A 22,301-nucleotide genomic window follows, 5' to 3' on the forward strand; every position below is an offset into this window, starting at 1 on the left:
ATAGACAGCTGTCTTCTAAGGGGCTGTTCACATGTTTTTACTTTGAAAAACATGAGACGTGGGCAGCAGAATGGAAAACGCAAGGTCTTCAGCTGCATTTTGACCTTAGGGGCAGTTCAACGTGTTTTTGCATTTAAAAATGCAGGAAAGTTGAATAGAAAATGCAGTCTCAAGACATTCAACTTATTTTAACTTGAGCGGCACAATTTTTAGAACACATATTGTGCGTGAGACACTGAACAAGACACAAAACGCGAGCACATTGGTCAAAGAAGTCCATCTAGCACTTGATTGCATAGAAAAACAACGGGAAAGCTACACAGTGGAATGCAAAAATGCGATCTGTGTGAATGGTCCTGTAATGGTCACCAGCTGGAGTGCCCTTGAGAGCCACCAGAGGGCACTCCACATCAGACTATTGTCATTCCCTCACAAACTACATCTCCCATAACTCTCTGCCCAGACTTTTCATCCATCATCATATTCACCTGTATCTCATTATCTTGTTTAGCTCACCCCATATAATGCTGCGTTCACACCAAACGCAAATAGAGCGTCTGGCTCGAGTGATTTCAATGTTAAGTCAATGTAAAGACGCATTTACGCGCGTCTGGAGGTCCTGCGGCGCGAATGAGGCGTTTAGCACGGCGTGGTGGATGCGAATTGAGCGTCTGGCGCGATACGCGCAAATTATTTTATTTGGTGCTTTTTGTGCGTTCACGCATTTGGCGCGAATTCGCGTCTGACGCCCAAGTTGAAAAATCTTAACTTTGGCGTCTGTTCGCGCCGCGTTAACCAATCAGGATCTTGCTTGCTGCTGTCACGTGGTGAAGTGATGGGATAAACTCCTGTCCAGAGTAACTCATTCGAAATGGAGTATAGCAGAATATAATATTCAATATAGCAGTTAACTGAGTATCACTAGAAAGTGAGTGTATATACTAGTGAGTATCACTAGAAAGAGCACCAACAGTGGTATCTGTACCACAGATTGAAAAACATTGATAGTTTTTCAATATTTAATATACTGTATTTAAAATTTCATTTACATTTTCTAACCGAAGACAGGCGCTCTGCAGCTGGGATAGAGCGCCTGTAGTTGGTGTCCTGAAGGGTGATCCTCACTCCGATACGGTAACTCTCTCGATGAATGCTCGATCAACATCAGCCACCTTGCAAACAGACAAGCGGATTTCGCCTCAGACGCGCGTCAATTTCGCTTCAAACTTTTGCTTTTTACGCGCGTAAATTTCGCTCTGGCCACGCGAATGGATTCAAAATGTTCAAGCATCCAACTAGACATGGTAGACGTGAATTTGACGCGCTATTCGCGTTTGGTGTGAACGCACAGTAAAGCCTGGTTCACTCTTGTTTAGTGTTACACTGCGATTCCGAGCATTCTCCCTGGTTTCATGTCTCTTGGTTTTTGGATTTCTTGCCTGTTCCGTGACCGTGGATTACTCTTTTGCCCGTGTTCCCTGCCTTGTTGTGTTTGTTTGTATGGTCTGCCTTCCTGTGCTTGACCCTTTGCCTGTGTTTGATAACGATTCTGGATTACTCTAATAAATTGCATTTGGATCCTCAACTTTGTCTCGGAGCAGTTCGTAACAGGTCCCTCATTTTACCTTGAGCACCACAGTTTTGAAACGCAGCGTCATGCGCGAGACGCTGAAAAAAACGTGAGACGCGAGTACAATTGTCAAAGACATCCGTCTAGGGCATGTTTACTTAGATAAACAATGGAAAAGTAGCATGGTGAACTGCGAAAACATGATCTGTGTAAATTGAGTACAAAAATGCATTGTGTTTTTCAAAAGTTTAACTGTGTGTGACAATTTTTAGAACACGTGTCATGCATAAGACAAAATTAAACAAAATAAAAACTAAATTTGGTAAAATATTCAATATTAAATTAGATGTATATATTTATTTTACTAATAATGTCCAGTATTGAATAAATTGTATTTATTTACATTTGGCAGGTGCTTTTATCCAAAGTGACTTACATTGCATTCAAAGTAGGGATAGACAATATATTGGCCAGCATATTGGTATCGGCCGATATATGTTCATTTTCATTGATATCGTTATCAGCCCGATAGGAAAATTTGGCCGATATATTAAAGCCGATAAATAATGGATTATTTCCTTCAGCTGAGACACTTCAGATGTGCACTGTTCACCATGATGGTTTTGAATTTCTTGAAATATGATTGGAATCGCTTTGAAAAGGAAAATACAGTTAAGTGCAACATGCAAGTCTGTCATATAGGCTACATAAAATTATGATGAGAATATCATTATAATTGTGTGATTGGGACATTGAGACTTTTTTTTTTTTTATATATATATATCGGTTATCGCCTTTCAAATATAAAGAATTATCGTATCTGCGAAAAATGTCATATTGGTGCATCCCTAATTCAAAGTTTACACTTTATCAGTTCATTTATATCAACGCTTTTGCATTATCATGTGAAATGCATTTTGTTATTTCAAGTTATCTTTAAAGGCTGCATAATTATACCACCTACAGGGCATTTTCACGTATAGAGATTCCTTAACATGCTGCCCTATGTATGCAGCTCACTAGGTTTTGAATCAAAGCCATGCAGGATGGATAAAATGTGATTTATTCAGAGAGTTTGAAATGCTAAAGTGAAAGGATTATGGGTAAATGTCAAGGATGTTGACACAAATTTGACTTGAGTTTAACTTAATGGATTTTACAATAGAAATTAGGAGTCAAGTGGGTTGAGAAAGCAAGTCTGAGTTAAAAAGAAAATGCTAAAACATCAGTGTTTTTGTTTATGCATGCGTGTGTTGTGTGTAAAAGAGAGCAATACAGACAGACTGATGTAAAAGTGATAGTGTGATATCAATGCGCCAGTGGCAATGACAAGAAGCCAGCATATCAGGTTCTATCTCATTTAGGTGTCCAGCTACTCTAACTCAAGGTTAAGCCCCCAGCAGATGCGCGCGCGCACATACACACACACACACACACACACACACACACACACACACACACACACACACACACACACACACACACACCCCAGAGGCCAGTGAGATGCCAAATGATGCCTGATGCCTTTATTTGTTTTCCCTTTTCAACATTCTTTATGCAAAAACAATACTTTGTAGCCAAACAGTGTTATTTTAGTTTTACTTTAAATGTATTAATATGCTGAATTAGTATTTATTTTAATATTTGTAGTTTTTTGTTGTTGCAATTTCTGTAGTTTTAGTTAATGATAATAATCCTGTCTTGAAAATACAGAAATTCATAGAATTGCAATGCACACTTTACTCTAACTGATCTCTAACAGTGTTTACAGTGCAGACTCATCATGGAAATGATGGTTCTCAGATTGCAGTGGGAGTTTATGAAATACATATGAATGCTTTTACTTGGTCAGGGGGAAAATACATTATGCACAAGGACATAGAGATACTCAAGGCCTTTCAAGGCCGTTCAACGTTCTTATTGAGTCTTTTTGCACAGAATCCACATAAATTATTAGATTCCACTGATCTAGACAGACTGTGTCTGAAACCAGAAAAAAACGCTGCCTTGGCAGGTAGAAATGCTTTAAGGCATGTCTGAGTCCAGTGCCGGTTTACTAAGCAGCGTAGATGCATCTATGATATTCCACAATTCTGTGCTTACAGTTTGGCAGAATAGAAATGGCATCTGATGATGAAGTGGTTAAAAGAAGTCAATTGTGCAAATTATAAAATAATTTCTATAAAACATCAACTATCTGAAATACTCTTTAAACATAAAACAAGTTTTTTTGTGATATACTTATTATATGTATATTTATAATTCAGTGTGATATCCCCAAAAATATTCTGTAATTCTGTAAGGGTTATAAAACCAAAACCATAAACATTGTTTTAATTTGAAATAAAATCAAAATTTGATTTAAATATAATTGCACTCAAATAAAAATAAAATATAAAAACTTCCAAAGTTCCAAAGGCAACATTTGTCATTTTCGTCTTCATTATTATGTACTAAAATAACTGAAATAAAAATGAATAAAAACTATATCAACATATATATAAAAAAAAAAATTACAAAAAAAAAATGTACAACAAAATTACTAAAACTTTGTAATGTAATAAAATTGACAAAAACACAACAAATTTAGGCTACTAAATCATAAACTAAAATTAAAAGGGAAAATAAATAAATAAAAACTAATTCTAAATATGGATAAAACCTATAATAGTATCTCAGTGATACTAAAATAACAGATTCATACCCTGCGTATATAGTAAATGTCCTTTTTAAATTAAGGCCTGATTCCATTTCGATTGCAAAAATAATCATTATTATAGGCATTAAATATGTGCTTGGTATGTCTAAAGCTCTCTTGAATTTGTTCTAGATCATTCTGTTTTGGAAGCCTGTCTGAAACACATTTCTTTAAGCGGTAGCTTTATACAAAAACACCGTCTGTTTCTTCTCTGACTGACTGCAGCATGGCTGCTGTTCCCTCACTGTTCAGAATTATAATGCAACTCTAGTGAAGATCCTCTAGGGGGCGTCAGTATCACTGGGTTTCATTGGAGAATCTGAACTAGCAGTCGTGAGCTGAGAGTCAATTAGTTTGTTGTGCTGTTTTACCAGCTGGGAAAACAGATTGTCTCAGGAGACACACAGTGTAGTGTGCTTTCAAGATGAGTCTGAGTGATTTCATAAAAAGAGACATCTCTGAGTGTTTAGGAGGCACGGTGAGTATGATGGCACTTGGATGCAGGTAATGTTGTCATCAGCACATCAGAAGGTATAATTAGCATAAGCAGCTGTCAATCATCCACCTAGTACAGATGCTAAATAGCTTGCGAAAATCAGCGGGAATGGCAAAACACTGGCTAATCACACACAGCGAATACCAAATTGATACGCTTTCAAGGTAAGGTTTTTAAATCTCGCTTAATTTTGGCATTGTAAAACTGACTATTCTGTCAAACCATGTACAACGTTCTCAAAGCTCTACAAAGTGCAGATAAACTCTTATATTGAATCACATATATTAGTGATAGCACAATTTGTAGTTGCTTATGAACTATATTATTTGGCCAATTCAGAATGGGTAATTCTGATTATTTCTATTAATAAATGCACATTTTTATTGAACATTGTCATTTATATAATATTGATTATGCTGCCGTTGAATAAAAGCACAAAAAAAATCATTTTGACAGTGTTTTTACTATGCCTGTTCAGGGGGTTATAAACTAAAGCATGCCTCGAGACGAGAGACATATTTCTTATAGTGTACGGGTCAGAGAGCAATACATTTAAAGTCATTATGAAATGGAAGCTGCGATAGGCTTTTCTTCCGTATAGAGTGGTTCAGGTATGACGTGACTTTGTTGGCCAATCGGCAGTTAGCATCTTGACAAACCCAATAGGCTTTTTCCATAGGCTCTTGGATTATCGCAACCTCTGTGATCAACAGTAGTTTATGATACTTACAAGTTTTGTCCATCAAGATCATTTTCACAGATGAACACGACTTTTATGAATTTTAAAGCCTAAATGCAGTCGCCAGAAGTAAAAAAAACTAGGCTATAAACGAACTACACCACGCACGGTCCCACGACTTCACCGTCACAATCACTAAGCTTCCGACAACTCTTTTAGTTTTTATCTAAAAACATTTTCCAAGAAACTTTGAGTTAGAATACAATTACAAGCATAACGAGGCTGTAAAAGCAGAGCTGAGCTTATCTTTTCGGAATGATGACGTTTAATGTCCCCAGTCCCATTTAGCCATTGGTTAGCAACTGCCTTTTTTAAGACACTTAAAATCTGTGGGGTAATACTGATGTGTTTTATGTTCTAGAATAAAACGTGAAAGTGTCTTGAGCTTGTTCACCACGGACCTTAAATCCCATTTTTAAAAAAAACATTGACTTCGGGACGATGGAACCAGAAGAGCTAAAATGCAAACTCGTTTCCGCGTTTTGGCCTACAAAGTGATTTCATACCTGCACCAATCTATTGCGACGTATATCCGAGTGAAACAGCTTCTCGAACAAGAAAAAATGTAGGGCGGGGCTTAATTTTGTCCATTGGAAATTGATTGGATGGTTGTGGTTTGCTATTGGTGGATCTCATATGAGTGACAGGTTGTCCCGCCCTCACACCAGAAAACATCATTAGAGAAGAGAAGAGATGTTGCTGCAAGAGGGAGGGGAAAGGTGTGTAAATCATTTAGAATGAATAAAATACTGCAATATTCCATAAGAATAAGAATGGTCAATTTGGTGACTTTAATTGTTTTATTGTCCCACCTACATTTTTAGTGTGGGAGACGCAGTGACCATAAAACTCACAGGTCCTTTTGTAAGATTAAGAGGTAAATGTTGCCCAACATAAAGTGATACAAGAATCAGGATTCATACTTGAGTCAGCTAAAGTTTTAAGTGTAATAAAACTGACAGATATGAAAAGAGATCAAGGCTATAACTTCAAAAGGGTCATCAAATATGGTTAAACAGCAAGCTTGAAATATAAAAAGTGAGATCATGAATGAACACCAAACTGCGAGTGGCCCAGCTGAAAAGCAGTCAGATTGGAAAATATAACAAGGCGAAGAGCCTCGCAACGTAAGTTACTTGGATAGTAACCGAATGCACAAATGTCATGTCAAAGTTCATCAAAAATATACAGGTCAAAGGTATGTGTACAACATATATGCAATATGTCATGTATTCACACAACATACAAACAGAACACTTCATCAAATGTCAAGAAGTTCATTAACTTCTATAGTTATGCTGAAAGTATGAAGAATTCATTTGAGAGATTGAGAGAGCAAGTGTACAAGGTTAGATGATTAAATGCTAAAATCATATTAATTAGCAAATGAAAACCAATAAGCAACACAATAATGATAACACATCACTTAAATTATTATATTACAAAACACCCCCAAATATGCCATAAGCAAATAATTTATTCTTCAGGTGTCTGCATGTGGTTGAATTGCAAACATTAATCGGGTGATGTCAGGTAAAGTTGGGAGGGTCATATATTTCTTTATTCAATATCCAATTATTCCAAATTATTGGAAACATTTGCAATCATAGTGCTTGATGTATGAATTGATTTGATTTGATAGGCTGATGGGAAACGTTTATTCAGCTGCTGTCCCATTTTATCTTGATGACTTTTACAGATATTTATGATTTATCTAAATCATATTTATATTAGGCTACATGATTGCAGTATTCATATAGCTAAGTGCACGTGCATACTGTGAAGCCATATTAGAAAACACATTCAAAGATGTATTTATTCACAATGTACTGTACAGATTCACTGTTTTATTTTATAGATACTAATAGATTTCACCATTTTATCAGAACACAAACACTTTTGGCATTTAAATGGCTCGTGCTTAAACAGTTGTTGTGCCATTTTCAACATATAATCATAAAATAAGCCTGTGAGCAGTCTTCAGAGGTATTTTAACGCTGTTCAAGGCGATTGACGAAAACACGTCCCAATTTACTCGACTTCATCCACACAAACTGAGATTTTAGAGCTCGTGCCATCAGCTGACGGTGACACGGACGCACAACTCACCACTCCTTGCCCTCATCTCTCCCTTCAAACCTTCTCTCTGCCATCTCCCGAATCAGCCGAATGAGAGGACTGGGAAAGAAAAAACAAGTGAGTGAAAGAAAGAAATAAGCTGGGAAGGAGAGAGAGAGAGAGAGACAACGCGCGAGCGCGGTGCTCCATGGTCACTCGCCCATTGGCAGCTCGAGAGCACATTTTGGATTCGACTTTTTCTTGGAGGGGACTTGGGGAAGAAACAAGCGTTTGTTGGCGTGCCAAAGGCGAACAGCCATGCACCTGAATCGGGAGGACGAGGAGGGAAAAGGTGAGATACTTTGGTGGATTCCGCTCGTTTGTTTTCAGCCAGAACGCCCGCCCTTGAACGGCAGACGATGTGGCGGCACCCGGTACCGCTCGTGTACGGGTCAGTACCGTGTCATTCCGAATGCATTTCGCTTCAATTTGTCCTCAACTGCAAACTGTCAGTTGCCGTACGTGCAAACAGGTGCAACCAGGTTTCTCTATATACATTCGTTTGCGTCTGGACACATTTACAGCACCTGTTGTTGTGTTGTACCGTGAAGGTAAAAACATTTACCTTGGTGCCTTTGAGGGAGTTGTCATCCATGCACGCGCAAGGTCATCATCTCTCATCACATAGTCATGATAGGGTATCTGCGCGTGCGTTTATTGTTCCGAGTGTGCGTGTGCTCGTCTTGTCCATTGTATTTGCCAAACATTTATCAAAAGCATTTTGCTCACTTTTTCGTATGCAATTGAGAGAAAGTGTGGATGGGTCATTAGGAGGACGAAGGGACATGGACATGCGTTGGCCTCTGCTCTGCCCCCTCCTGTTGCGCGCCACGAGATTTGTCAGGTGGGGAAATTACGATGGTCAATTGTTATGTGTGTACAGAGATTTGTTTGGAGAGACACTGTGGCAGAAAAAAACAAGCGTGTGTTGCAAGACGTCAAATAATAAGGCACTCATTTGTGATGCGAGATGGCAGTTCAGAAATAAATAAAATAAAAGCCTATGGTTTAACCCTTGAATGTCAGGGACATAAAAATACCTTAGAAAATGAATTTATGGCTATACACCAATTCAGTCATGACGTCAATTTGTTGACCAACCCGGAAGGCTAAATGGGCTCGAGTACCCTTGGGAATTTCTTGAGGGTTTTTAGAACAGTACTGGTATATAGTTTCTCCCATTATAATAGGCTGCAAGATATCCAGGGTCAGTGTTCAGGGCATTTAGATGATGCCAGAGTTTTTGTAATATTTCCCTCAGACACTGGACCCCTCACTCGCTGTAAACATGCAAAAAACAAACACATACACGTTAATTGTATTTGTACTTTTTTTTTAGGTCAAGTTCAGTTATCAGTTATTTTTTCCCCTCAACATGGTACCTGTCATTGCTGGTTAACCCATTTGGTGACATATAGGCAAACCAATTGGAGGCACAAATTACCAAGCCAATTTCATAAAATTGTACTGATTTAATTCTTGTCTGATGAGAGCTGTTACTGTATAGACGCCTGCAAAGTGTTTGCCTTGACAGTATTTCAGAAATCATATGTGTCCCACATTTTCTGTAGGCTGTTTAGAATCAAAGCTATTGAGCTGATTTGTGAGTGAATCACTCTTTTGAGTCGATTATTTTCAGTTAAAGGGATAATTACACACCTTCATGCCGTTCCAACCCTGTAAGACTTCCGTTCATTTTCGGAACACAAATGAAGATCTTTCTGATGAAATTTGAGAGATTTCTGTCCCGCCGTAGACAGCTACGCAACTGCACTTTGACGCTTCAAAAAGTTCATTAAGAGATTGAGCGGCTTTGAATTGAGCGGTTTAGTCAAAATTTTATGAAGAGACACAATCGCTTTATATAATGAGCAGACTGAATTTTTATTCACTAATAAACATTGATCAGCAAACATAAACAGAAGCCCAACTAAACCAGCTTGATGCACGAGAACAAAACTCTTGCTGAAGCTCAAACGTGCTGCATAACATGAGAATGAACCTCATTGGTTCTCGCACGTGAAGCGAACATGCTTGAGCTTCTGTTTACCACAACTGTGCGAGTTGATGAATGTTTATATGTGAATAAAAGCCTAAATTCAATCTGTTCATCTTATAAAGCGATAGTGTCTCTTAAGAATATTTGGACTAAACCGCTCAATTCATATGGATTAGTTTTACGACCTCTTTATGAACTTTTTGAAGCGTCAAAGTATAGTTGCGTAGCTGTCAATGGAGGGACAGAAACCTCTCAGATTTCATCAAAAAGATCTTCATTTGTGTTCCGAAGATGAATGAAAGTTTTACATTTTTGGGTGAACTATCCCTTTAATTGTTTAAATATGTGAGCAATGAGCATAGTGATGTCTGATTTGTAAATGGATCATACTTTTGACATATTTCTTTCAATGACCCCATGTCCATATTTTATGGTTTTTGTCATTTTGTCCCACCCAAATCTTAAAGTCGGCATGAAACAGAAGTTGCTATAGTCTGTTCTTTCCTATTGTGATGTATATCCAAGAACAGCTTCTCGAACAAGAAAAAATGTAGGGCGGGACATGATTTTGTGGAGAATTAATTGGATGTTTGGATGGTTTTGGTTTGCTAATTGGTTGATCTCATGTGAGTGACAGGTTGTCCCGCCCTTACGCAAGTGAACACGTCATCAGAGAAGAGAAGTGAAGAGATGTGACCAGTCCTTAGCATAATTGAGGCAGGTGATCTTCAGACTGCTACATGCAGAACAGAAGGTATTTTGTATTCAAACCTGTTTGCCTGTAACAGCAGCGGCAACTGTATTTCAGCAGTGCGTTTGTCTTGACATTTAACTTATGTTTCTTGAGCAAGGGACATTAATCAGGAACATACAACCTGAGTCTGCAATGACTTTGCTTTTGCAACTTATTTTTTGCAAAACAAAACAACAAACAAACTAATGAAGAACCAATTTTAAAAAACATACCAATAATATTTATAATTATCTGGCTTTAGCTACTGTTCAGAACCAATGTATATATTATTATGGAAATTTAATTAATGTTTAAAAATGAATTATGGTAATATGTTTTTGTTTTGATTGCCAACTATGGCAACATTTAGAGTAGAAATAAAAAATTGTTGTGTCTAAGGGATATAATCCAGTCTAATATGAGAAGAAGCTTGCATTCTTTTATTAATTAATAACATTTTTTGGGGGGTATGACAGTAGTGGATAATACCATGTTCCCACAGTTTTATCATAGTAAAAAATAACTGTAGTTAGTACAGCTATAAGCATTACTGTGGTAATTTTTTGTAAGGCATGTTCATTTTATTAGAAGTTTTATTAGCGTTGTGGATGTAATCGGCTTTAGCTCGTCCTAATGTGAATTCAGCTGGGAATCTCCTGCTGAATGTATTGCCAGAGATGTCATGCTGTACTAGACAAAAAGCAGATTTTGTAAGCACTGATTTGGGAATATCCAGTTGAAGAAACGCTTAGCCCAAGCAACTGAACAGAGAAGTGTTATGTTTTAAAATTCACCATGTTTTTAAGAATTAAGATGTTATATAAAATACAAGTGGTGCTCCCTGTAGAGCCAAATGATGTCAAGCTTTACCGATTGGCTCTGTAGTGAGCAGCCTCTCTAAAATCAGGCAAATCATATACAGTATTAACAAACCCCTCTAAAAACCTTTATATAAAATTAAAACACTTGAGAGGACCTTATTATGCTTTTTTACATTTTCAACTTTCTTTAGTATATAATTATGTTGTTTGAGCATGAAAAATGTCTGCAAAGTTACATAGCACAAAGTCATCCCAAAGGGAGTTATTCTATACAGTGAGGAAAATAAGTATTTGAACACCCTGCTATTTTGCAAGTTCTCCCACTTGGAAATCATGGAGGGGTCTGAAATTGTCATCGTAGGTGCATGTCCACTGTGAGAGACATAATCTAAAAAAAAAAATCCAGAAATCACAATGTATGATTTTTTAACTATTTATTTGTATGATACAGCTGCCAATAAGTATTTGAACACCTGAGAAAATCAATGTTAATATTTGGTAAAGTAGCCTTTGTTTGCGATTACAGAGGTCAAACGTTTCCTTTAGTTTTTCACCAGGTTGGCACACACTGCAGGAGGGATTTTGGCCCACTCCTCCACACAGATCTTCTCTAGATCAGTCAGGTTTCTGGGCTGTCGCTGAGAAACATGGAGTTTGAACTCCCTCCAAAGATTCTCTATTGGGTTTAGGTCTGGAGACTGGCTAGGCCACGCCAGAACCTTGATATGCTTCTTACAGAGCCACTCCTTGGTTATCCTGGCTGTGTGCTTCGGGTCATTGTCATGTTGGAAGACCCAGCCTCGACCATCTTCAATGCTCTAACTGAGGGAAGGAGGTTGTTCCCCAAAATCTCGCAATACATGGCCCCGGTCATCCTCTCCTTAATACAGTCCAGTACACCTCCAATACCTCCAACAGTGGACCTTTTTTCACCGAGCTGCTTGGCAATTTCTGTCATGTGGAAGGAGGCTGATGACGAACCCAAAAGCAGACTGAATGCTCAGACACAGTTTATTGTGACAAAACAGAGAAAACAAAACCCACGAGGGGGCAAAACAAGGGCAAGACAGACGAGGGATGACTAAACTAGACTAACACTAGACAAACTTGACTATAACAGTAACAGGATCAAACATCTACTTAGACAAGACTCTCAACAGATTTACTCACGGACAGATCTCACATTGATTGACAATGAACCAGCACAGGACAGCAAACACAAGGGGATTAAATAGGGAACTAATGATAACATAACAGGTGACACTGGTGAAGTAATAATGAAGACTCAACAAGGGTAACAAGGGGGCGGGGTAACGTGACGAGACAACGCAAGCACATGGCCAAACAAATGGCCATGTGCTGCACATAAAAACATGGGCCTGTCATGATTCTGCCACAAGACAAGAGAAAATCAAGAACAAGATGGCAGAATCATGACAGAACCCCTCCCTTAAGGAGCGGCTACCAGACGCTCCCTAAGGGAAACTAAACACGAGACATAACAGACTGTGACAAGGACACAAACCAACAAAACATGACGAATAACACTAATGGCAAAGATGAAAAAACAATCACAGGGTTAGGGTGCAAAATCAAAAACAATAAACAGGGCAGAGGAGGTGGAGGAAACACAAAGTCCTTGGGGGGCAGTCCAGGGAGAACAGGCGGACTAGGGGTCTTGGGTGGACAGGACGAGGGCTGACGGCGAGGGGTCCGGGCAGACATGGATGGGGACACATGAGGAACAGTCTTGGGAGAAACAGTCCGGGGTGATGTGGTGACAGGGGTGACCGGGGAAACACACAGGGGTACAGAGGGCGAAGAAACAGGAAACCAGACCGGGGGAACAGCAGGGGACACAACATGACACATGACATGGGGTGTAGCAGGCGGCTGAGGCGCGGAGAGAGGAATGGAGCTCACAGAATCTGACTCAGATCCCACGCTCCACATCTCCGCCTTGGAAACAGCGTTGTCTGTGGCTGTCTCTGTAACGGCGCTCACGGCAGCTGACTGGGGTACGGCGCTCACGGCAGCTGACTGGGGTACGGCGCTCACGGCAGCTGACTGGGGTACGGCGCTCACAGACTCAGTGGACTTAGGACTAGACATGACAGGGGCTTCTAGAATCTGGACAAGACGTTTTAGATATTCTGCAAATGTTTCAGCAGCAACGAGGACAGGCATCTCTTGATGAGCCGAAACAGAGCGCAAGACAGCTTCGGCAGCAGAATCAGCTGCTGCTTTCTCCTCAGCACTCACGGCAGTGGGCTGAGGAACAGCGCTTGCAGTAGCGGGCTCTGGAACAGCGCTTGCAGTAGCGGGCTCTGGAACAGCGCTTGCAGTAGCGGGCTCTGGAACAGCGCTTGCAGTAGCGGGCTCTGGAACAGCGCTTGCAGTAGCGGGCTCTGGAACAGCGCTTGCAGTAGCGGGCTCTGGAACAGCGCTTGCAGTAGCGGGCTCTGGAACAGCGCTTGCAGTAGCGGGCTCTGGAACAGCGCTTGCAGTAGCGGCGGGTTGGGGAGTCAACACAGACCCAGGGGAAGACTGAGACAGAGGACAGAGGGCTCTCCTCCTCCTCTTCTTTCTCCTGGGTCGCGGGGCTGAGGCCGTAGCCGGACTTGTGACCGGTAAGGAGGGAGCAGCGAGGACCGTTGCTGGAACAGGGGATACCACTGCAGGCAAGGTAGATTCTGTGGAGGAGGACTCTGAAGCTGACTCCCACGACAACCGTCTACCTCGTTTTCCGCGGAGACTGATGGATATGGTAGGTGTCTTGGGAGTCGAGGTAGAGAGGGCTTGGTCCCCAAGCGTAGCAACGGCTAACACACGACCTTCCGGGATCACTGGCAGTGAGGCAGATGGTGGAGATCTCGAGGAAGAAGCCCTTGTAGAACCCTCTCGATCACCTCCTCTACTGCGGCCTCCACGGATCCCGCGAAACACGACCAACCGGGTCCCTTCAAAAGATTGTCGCTTGAGCTGGGAGGACATACTGTCTGCTGGGTTCTTTCTTGGCTGGTTCATTCTGTCATGTGGAAGGAGGCTGATGACGAACCCAAAAGCAGACTGAATGCTCAGACACAGTTTATTGTGACAAAACAGAGAAAACAAAACCCACGAGGGGGCAAAACAAGGGCAAGACAGACGAGGGATGACTAAACTAGACTAACACTAGACAAACTTGACTATAACAGTAACAGGATCAAACATCTACTTAGACAAGACTCTCAACAGATTTACTCACGGACAGATCTCACATTGATTGACAATGAACCAGCACCGGACAGCAAACACAAGGGGATTAAATAGGGAACTAATGATAACATAACAGGTGACACTGGTGAAGTAATAATGAAGACTCAACAAGGGTAACAAGGGGGCGGGGTAACGTGACGAGACAACGCAAGCACATGGCCAAACAAATGGCCATGTGCTGCACATAAAAACATGGGCCTGTCATGATTCTGCCACAAGACAAGAGAAAATCAAGAACAAGATGGCAGAATCATGACAATTTCCCCGTAGCCCTTTCCAGCCTTGTGGAGGTGTACAATTTTGTCTCTAGTGTCTTTGGACAGCTCTTTGGTCTTGGCCATGTTAGTAGTTGGATTCTTACTGATTGTATGGGGTGGACAGGTGTCTTTATGCAGCTAACGACCTCAAACAGGTGCATCTAATTTAGGATAATAAATGGAGTGGAGGTGGACATTTTAAAGGCAGACTAACAGCTCTTTGAGGGTCAGAATTCTAGCTGATAGACAGGTGTTCAAATACTTATTTGCAGCTGTATCATACAAATAAATAGTTAAAAAATCATATATTGTGATTTCTGGATTTTTTTTTTTAGATTATGTCTCTCACAGTGGACATGCACCTACGATGACAATTTCAGACCCCTCCATGATTTCCAAGTGGGAGAACTTGCAAAATAGCAGGGTGTTCAAATACTTATTTTCCTCACTGTATATTAGTAAGCACTGTTTCTGAACTCCCTGAAACGCCTCCATTGTAGTCTTGAGTTTTCTTACGGAATCGTACATGTCATAATATCCCTCCTTTAAATAATTCCCGCCCAAGTAATATCCAAAAAAAAGGGCAGAGGCCTGGTTGAGTTGCGTTAGTAGTGTGTTGAAACTCTCGAAACAAGCTCGAAAAATGGTTGGCCAATCACAACACACTGATCCATCTGACCAATCAGAGCAGACTGCATTTTTCAGAAGGAGGGGCTTCATAGAGACCAGAACTAAACAGACCACTACTGACTAATGGGAATAGAGGTGCTGCAACAATGTAAAATATGTGGAAAATAATGTTTTTGTTTTTTTTTAACATTTAAGCATGAAATCCTATTCTATTAGACTAAAAAACAAACAAAATCAAGACTTTGTAAAAGGGCTTAATAGGTAAAAAAAAAAACAAATAGCCCAAAATCTCAAAATTAACCAGTGCATAAAAAAAAATCCAGTTTTTGCCTAGTGTCTTGGCTTAAAAGAGAAAATAGACACATTTAAAAAATAAGAAATGCTGGTATTTGCCATGGAAAACGCTGACTAGGTGAGCTAGATTGCAATTTCACGACCATGATGACGGTTTTAAGGACAGCTGAAGATCAAACTGACAGCTCAAGGATTCCCAGGGGTTTGCACAGAGACCTGCCCTGTGGTGGTTTTGCAGTGCTGCTACATGATGAATGATAAGAATGTATATAAGACACTGACAAGGGTTAATCTTTGACAGAGGCAACATTTCAATCACATCAGATAATTTCACACCCCTTAAGCCATCCCGTCTGTCTCTGCGTTCAGACGTCCTCACACGTGACCGTGCGCTCTAATTCACCACGGAAATTGTGATGCTGCTCTGTATCTTTTTTTTAGAACCCTTTTCATGTACACTCTACCCAAGCACACATTGTTTGAAGTTTGTTGGCGATAACAACAGTTGTTTCAGACGCTGATAGCAGAAGAGCTTTGACATATTGCGGTGTCTGTATGCGGGGTCGTTTCCTGGATTGGATCTTAATGTCATTGACATTCCTGGTATGTTCTGATGTTGTTGCAGCGGTATGATAAGACAAACACAGTGAGAAGGTCAACTGGCGGCCGCAAAGCGGATGCTGGATGGGTTGGCGAAGGACACCTCTGGACGGAGCAGGGAGAAAGTGGAGAAATGCAACGGATGTACAGGTGCATTTGGAAGCTCGCCAATTGCTTCCCCTTAGATTGGAGTGACATTGTGAGTTTGTAATGCTTTTAGCTCGCGTCAATGATCACTGATGGCCGGTGTGGGATCAGATGACGCGCCTGCATTTAGAGCATGATGCATCCTGTATGAATTTCTGGATTTTTCAATTTCTTGAGAATGTAGGAGTTTAATGAAAGTTGCAAATGTGAGAGCTCTGTTAACCCTTCTTTGATCACCAGACCCGACTTCTGTTTCCAGCTTATTTGAAAGATAGATTAACTGACTTATTTTTGCAATCTCAAAAAATAATGTTGTTCCAAATTTTCATTAAAAAAATTAAGCAGCAAAAATAGAGGCTACAATGGGGCACTTACAATGGAAGTAAATGGGGAATTTTTTTGGAGGATTTAAGGTCACGTTTATTTATATAGCACTTTATACAATTCATAGTTTCAAAGAAGAGTTATTATTGTCAACTAAAACTAAAACCATAAAAATATTCACTTAAAATAAACATTAATTGAAATAAAATATAAAAAGGCAGCATTTTTCATTTTCATTTAGTTGAAGTTAAAGAACTAAAAATAACTAAAACTATATAGACATATAAAAAAGAGTCAAAAACGCATAACAAAAGTACCAAAACTTTAACTAAAATGAAAATGAAAATGAAAAGAGAAAAAGATAAATATTAAAAAAATCTAGTTCAAATTATTAACAAAAACTATAATAGTATAACAATAACACTTTCAAAGCAGCGTCACGTAATAAAACAGGAATGTTGTCAATGTTGCAAAGTTCTTCATTAATTATGAAACAACTTCAAAGGCATCTCTACAGAAGAATACAGTGTCATTTTTCTGCTCAGTTCAAGTTGTGTGCTTTCATCTGATAGTGTAGATCGCTCAACATATTTTCTGGTTATTAATTGTCTTTTAACTGTCCATTTTTTGGGGGTGGCATTTGAACTGTAAAGCTGTTCTCTTCATTTGTACAGTTGTTTTAGGGTTCTAGGTACCAATGAAGTTGTGAAATGGATTAAAACACACTAAATTCATGTTAACACTCATATTGCTTACACATCGTGGCTATTCTATTGAAACGGTGGGTATTTTAATGTTTACGGATTGGCCCTAGGCTATTTTTTATTTATTTTTACTTTATGAAGAAAAAGAGGGAAGAGCCAAAATTAAGGCTTTTATTTATTAGTCTTATACTCTTAGTTTTGACAAGATCCAAAATAACAACTGAATTCAGCATATTAATGCCATTGTGAAGCATATGTCATTTGAAGCAACAGTCAGGAGTTATTTCATTACATAGTGATTGATTTTTTTTTGTAAATAAAAGCATTTTATTTGAGATGCAAAGGGGAAATTAAAGAGGCTGTGTAGCATAACAGAAATAAGAACAGGGCGTCCCATCATCTGCTTCTAGTGTAGACACTAGACAGTTTGTCGATTATAATTGGATCTTTGTATTATAATTGGAGCAATCTTGTTTTATGCCATCCAGTTGTTTTACTTCAGTTTTGAAAACTACGTGATTAGTACATTATCCCGCTCCGACAGCCACTTTTTGAGACGCAGGTGTTTTTTTCTAGCACACAATGTAATATTATCCACTGAAGGTGAGTTGAAGTGAACCCAGATGCAGTTAAACAAATACAAAATAAACAGAGCTAAGATATGACATGAACTTGAGCAGACTTCAACTTGACATAAACTTAATCAGACTTGAAACAGACAGCGAGTCACATTTAACAATACACAACAAGGAAACATGGCAAATTTGAGGGCTTAAAGGAATAGTTCACCTAAAATGAAAGTAATCCACCTCAAGCCATCCTCGGTGTATATGACTTATTTCTTTCAGCCGAACACAATCAGAGTTATATTAAATAATATCCTGGCTCTTCTTGGCTTAGTAATGGCATTGAATAGTTTCCGAGTTTTTGAAGCTCCAAAAAGAGCATCCATCCATTATAAAAGTAATCCATACGACTCCAGTGGGTTAATAAATGCTCTTTTGAAGAGAAGTGATGTGTTTTTGTAAGAAATATATCCATATTTAAAATGTTATAAACTATATACTGGCTTCCGGCAACGGCGTGTTCACAAAAGAGTTTCGGCAAAAGAGTGACCTCTGACCCGACAGGTCAGACAAACTTTCTAACCAGAATGCATTGCGTTTGACGGGCATCTGTCTGCACGGCGCCGCATTAAGTCAAACTCACCTAAGATAACAAGATAATGAACTAATGAGGACATAAAACATGAACAAGCAGGAAACAGGTGTCACATGACAGGAAATGGGCCGAATTGGTCCCTGGCCTTTGGTGTTATGTAGATGTAGAGTCCCATCTTTGTCCACTTAAGGGGCATTCACACTGGAGGAATGTTTTTATAGCTCCTATAACTATTGGCGGAAGTTCTCTCTTATTGGTGTGCTCACACCGCAGGAACTGGGAATGATTTCAGTTATAGGAATTCCTTTTAAGGTGTGGGGGTAGGGGTAGGGTCTAACCGAGCACAATAGGAACTACCAGTGAGGAAAGTGTATGTCGATTGAACGCATGCATTTACCTGTCACCATTGTCTGCGCCGTTCTGTTCTTTTCTCAGCCTCGATGCATGTAGCACCGAGATTTCATCTCTTTAGCCCTCCTTTTTTCTCTTTCAGTCGCATAACTTATACGTCTACATTCCAGTCTCTATCACGAAACCCATGACACTCAACAAAAACGCTGCTCCGATCGCGGCGTCCTCCATCCTTGAATGCCGGGCTTAAATTATGTCGGCCGGTTTACATCCCTTCAGAGTTCCTGCTGGCAGTTTAAATGCTAGGAAAATGGCCCTAGGGGAAAATTTAGTTCTCGGGGGACCGCACTGGCTAGTTCCTATAACTGAAAGCCCCTTTGCGAGGTGACTGACAGACCTCCAAAGTAACATATCATAAAGCTCTTATCACAAAACCTTCTTCCAGCCCTCACCGCCCCTATAAATCTACAGACATCGCTGTGGTTTAAGGTGCAGTTGTTGCAGTCATCAGTGGTTGAGATAAACCTGCCTGTCTTGCTCAGATGCCGAAAGACAAAAACGACAGATGAGTGCGAGAGACTGGAAGGAAAACACAGAGGCAGGTTGACCTTGTAGTTTGTACACATCACGTCTCTGGGTAATTGCGTGTTAATGGCTGTTTCCAGTCCTGTTGTCAAGGGTCCTATTAATGTTTCATTCAGAGACAGTAAACGAGAAATGAATAGCTTGAGTAGTAGCTTTACTGACACATTAGAGTGACGTGAAAGAAAGCACGAGTGGTGAGGGACAACCAGACAGACAGAGGGAGGTGGAGATGGAGACAGTAGCCGCGTTTCCATTACCCTTCAAATTGCGCAAATTGAAATTGCGAATTAAAAATACGCTCAATGGAAACACGTCAATTTCGCAAAAACTCCCGTTTATCGCAAAAAAGTTTTTACGCTCTCATGAGGTGGTTTTTCAGGCAATTCGAAAAAGGAATATTTCGCAAAACTGCAATGGAAACAGTTTTTGCGCATTTACAGTCACCTGACTTAGAAGACGCGGTGTGTTTGAGGTCCATGTATAGCTACGCAAATAGGCCTAATAATTATTTTATATTATTTTATTTTAACATTTAATAGGCTATATTTAGAAGACGCTTTTATGCAAAAAAAGAACAAAGCGTGAGGAGCGCGCACTGCATGGCACAGAGGCGCGGGCGTGAACACTTGCATTTTCCTATCAACAGTGGAAACAACTTAAAAATACTCTATCATTTCTGGCCATACAGAAAATAATAATACATTATTCTCAACTACTTTTATTTGTGTATACTCACAATAACAAAATAAAACGTTGTGCTTTTGTAAAGTAAAAGAAAACAATCAGACGCACTTTCATGATCTCCGTAAACTGGAGCGCGAGAACTGAAACAAAATATAGGCTAAAGCTTGAAATGTCCACTTTAAAACGAACAAATTCGAATCGAAAGCTAATACCTTCTGATTTTGTAATTCGTATGAAAGGTGCATTTCTCTCTAAAAGCGCATCTGCTTAACAGCGGAGATGGAGATGTGATTTTAGCCAAAACAATAGTTTATTAATAATATTAATGGCTCTTCTCATTCAGCACTGCGGGAAAACATCAATTCCAGGTTCTAATTTGGCCTTAGAAAACCAGTAAAATCGAGATGTTTTCCATATTAATTTGTGACTATTTTAAATGTTTAATAAAGGGGCAAAAAGTCCTAAACAAAAATCTGAAAATTCTTCGATATTTACTTTTTTTTTTGCGCAGCAGTTGGTGTAGCCAGTTCAAATTAAAATTTTGGTGTTCAACTTTGCGTTTTAAAAAGACAACAACCGTTCATTTTTCGTTTTTCAACTACGGGTTAAAAAAGGAAAAACGAATGGACACAAAATAGCCTACATGGATCGTTTGGACAGAATACGAGACAGAGTTCTTTATTAAATTCATTAAAAAATAATAATAATTAGACTATAGGAATACTGGATTCTAAATCTCAAAGAAATGCCACAATCAAAACCTCGGAGCAGAAATGAGGGCGAAACACCCAGAAACATGTGTCGTTCGCATTATAAGGGTCTTTCCCTGATGCTTGGATAACACGCCACGTACTCCTTCCATTAATAATAATAATGTCTAATGCGTTGGCTGTGATATGTTATAAACCAACGTCAGTTGCCGTGATTTTTGGAATGACTTACCGCGAGAGAAAAAAGGACGTTTTAGTCGCATAACATCGGTTAATGGAAACGCCGTCATTTCGCAATAGTTTTTTATCGATATTTAGATAATAGCGCAAAACATTTGCGCAAATCTGTAATGGAAACGCGGCTAGTGATTAGTCAGGTGCTGTGAGGAAAAGCTGTCTGAATATATATTTTTATCCTTTAATGCAACTTGCGGTGGCTGTGTGAGAAAAGTGAGATTCAGTCCAATTACTTTTCTGACTAACAACTAAAATGTCAACACAATGTCCCTGCATTGCAAATTTAGTAAAGCATTATCGTACACAGTTAAATCTCAGATTTGATGATTTTTCCCTTGTTTATCCCAACTTTTGAGTGGAGAGATTTAGCTATACACTGATTTATATAATCCAGGGCTGCGTTTCCCTAAAGCATCGTAAGTGGATTTTATAGACTAGGGATTCCCAAAACTTTTTGTCAGCCGAACTTCTTTGACTCAAAATATTTACTTTTATTACCCCACGAGATGAGATTACTATTTCATTAATTTAACAAATTTTTTTTTGTGTGATTTAATTCGTAGCTTTTCATCATCTTACAACCCCCCTCCAGCGATGCTACTAAGTAGCATAAAATTAAATATTTATTTGTTTACCTGCATACAGTGTTAAAGAGAACTCCGGTCAATTTTAACATTGAGATCATTTTTTGTAAATTTGGAGTGCTGTCAATACAGAGAACAACGACAAAAATCAGTGTTGCCTACACCGTGTTATCATCTTTTTAAAATTTAAACCCTGTTGACTTCAATGGGGCAAGTTTTAAACCTGCTTTTAGCCTCTTAACATCCTTGATGTGTCATTACAAGTGCCCAGCCATGTGGAGTGATTCCTTCAGAGTGAACACGGGTGAATCTGACTGCAGTAGATGTGAAAGATATGAATAAAAGTGATGTTTATTTCAGCCAGCGCACATACCTGTATTTACTTCCTGTTTTCGGTCGAAGTCCACAGTAGTCGATTGTCGAGTTCACGCGCGTGATCATAGGTAACTAAACCTATGTGCGTGAACTCGACAATCGACTACTGTGGACTTCGACCGAAAACAGGATGTAAATACAGGTATGTGCGCTGGCTGAAATAACATAATTTTTATTAATCTACACATGGTGTAGGCAACACCGATTTTTGTCGTTGTTCTCTGTA

At 39.5% G+C, this 22,301-nt stretch overlaps 1 protein-coding gene across 1 annotated transcript in view; it reads left to right on the plus strand.

Annotated features, from left to right (window-relative positions):
• Nucleotides 1–7,879: 7,879 nt before the first annotated feature.
• syt7b (synaptotagmin VIIb) overlaps nucleotides 7,880–22,301 on the plus strand; it is a gene marked incomplete at its 5' end in the record, with an annotated part of 134,488 nt that continues 120,066 nt past the window's right edge. The window contains one exon of the mRNA XM_081359679.1: nucleotides 7,880–7,913. Coding sequence (XP_081215805.1) covers nucleotides 7,880–7,913 — 34 coding nt within the window. The remainder of the gene's footprint in view (nucleotides 7,914–22,301) is intronic.

Source organism: Scardinius erythrophthalmus (assembly GCF_964197995.2).
Source record: "Scardinius erythrophthalmus genome assembly, chromosome: 2".
In the NCBI taxonomy this organism is placed as follows: Eukaryota; Metazoa; Chordata; class Actinopteri; order Cypriniformes; family Leuciscidae; genus Scardinius; species Scardinius erythrophthalmus.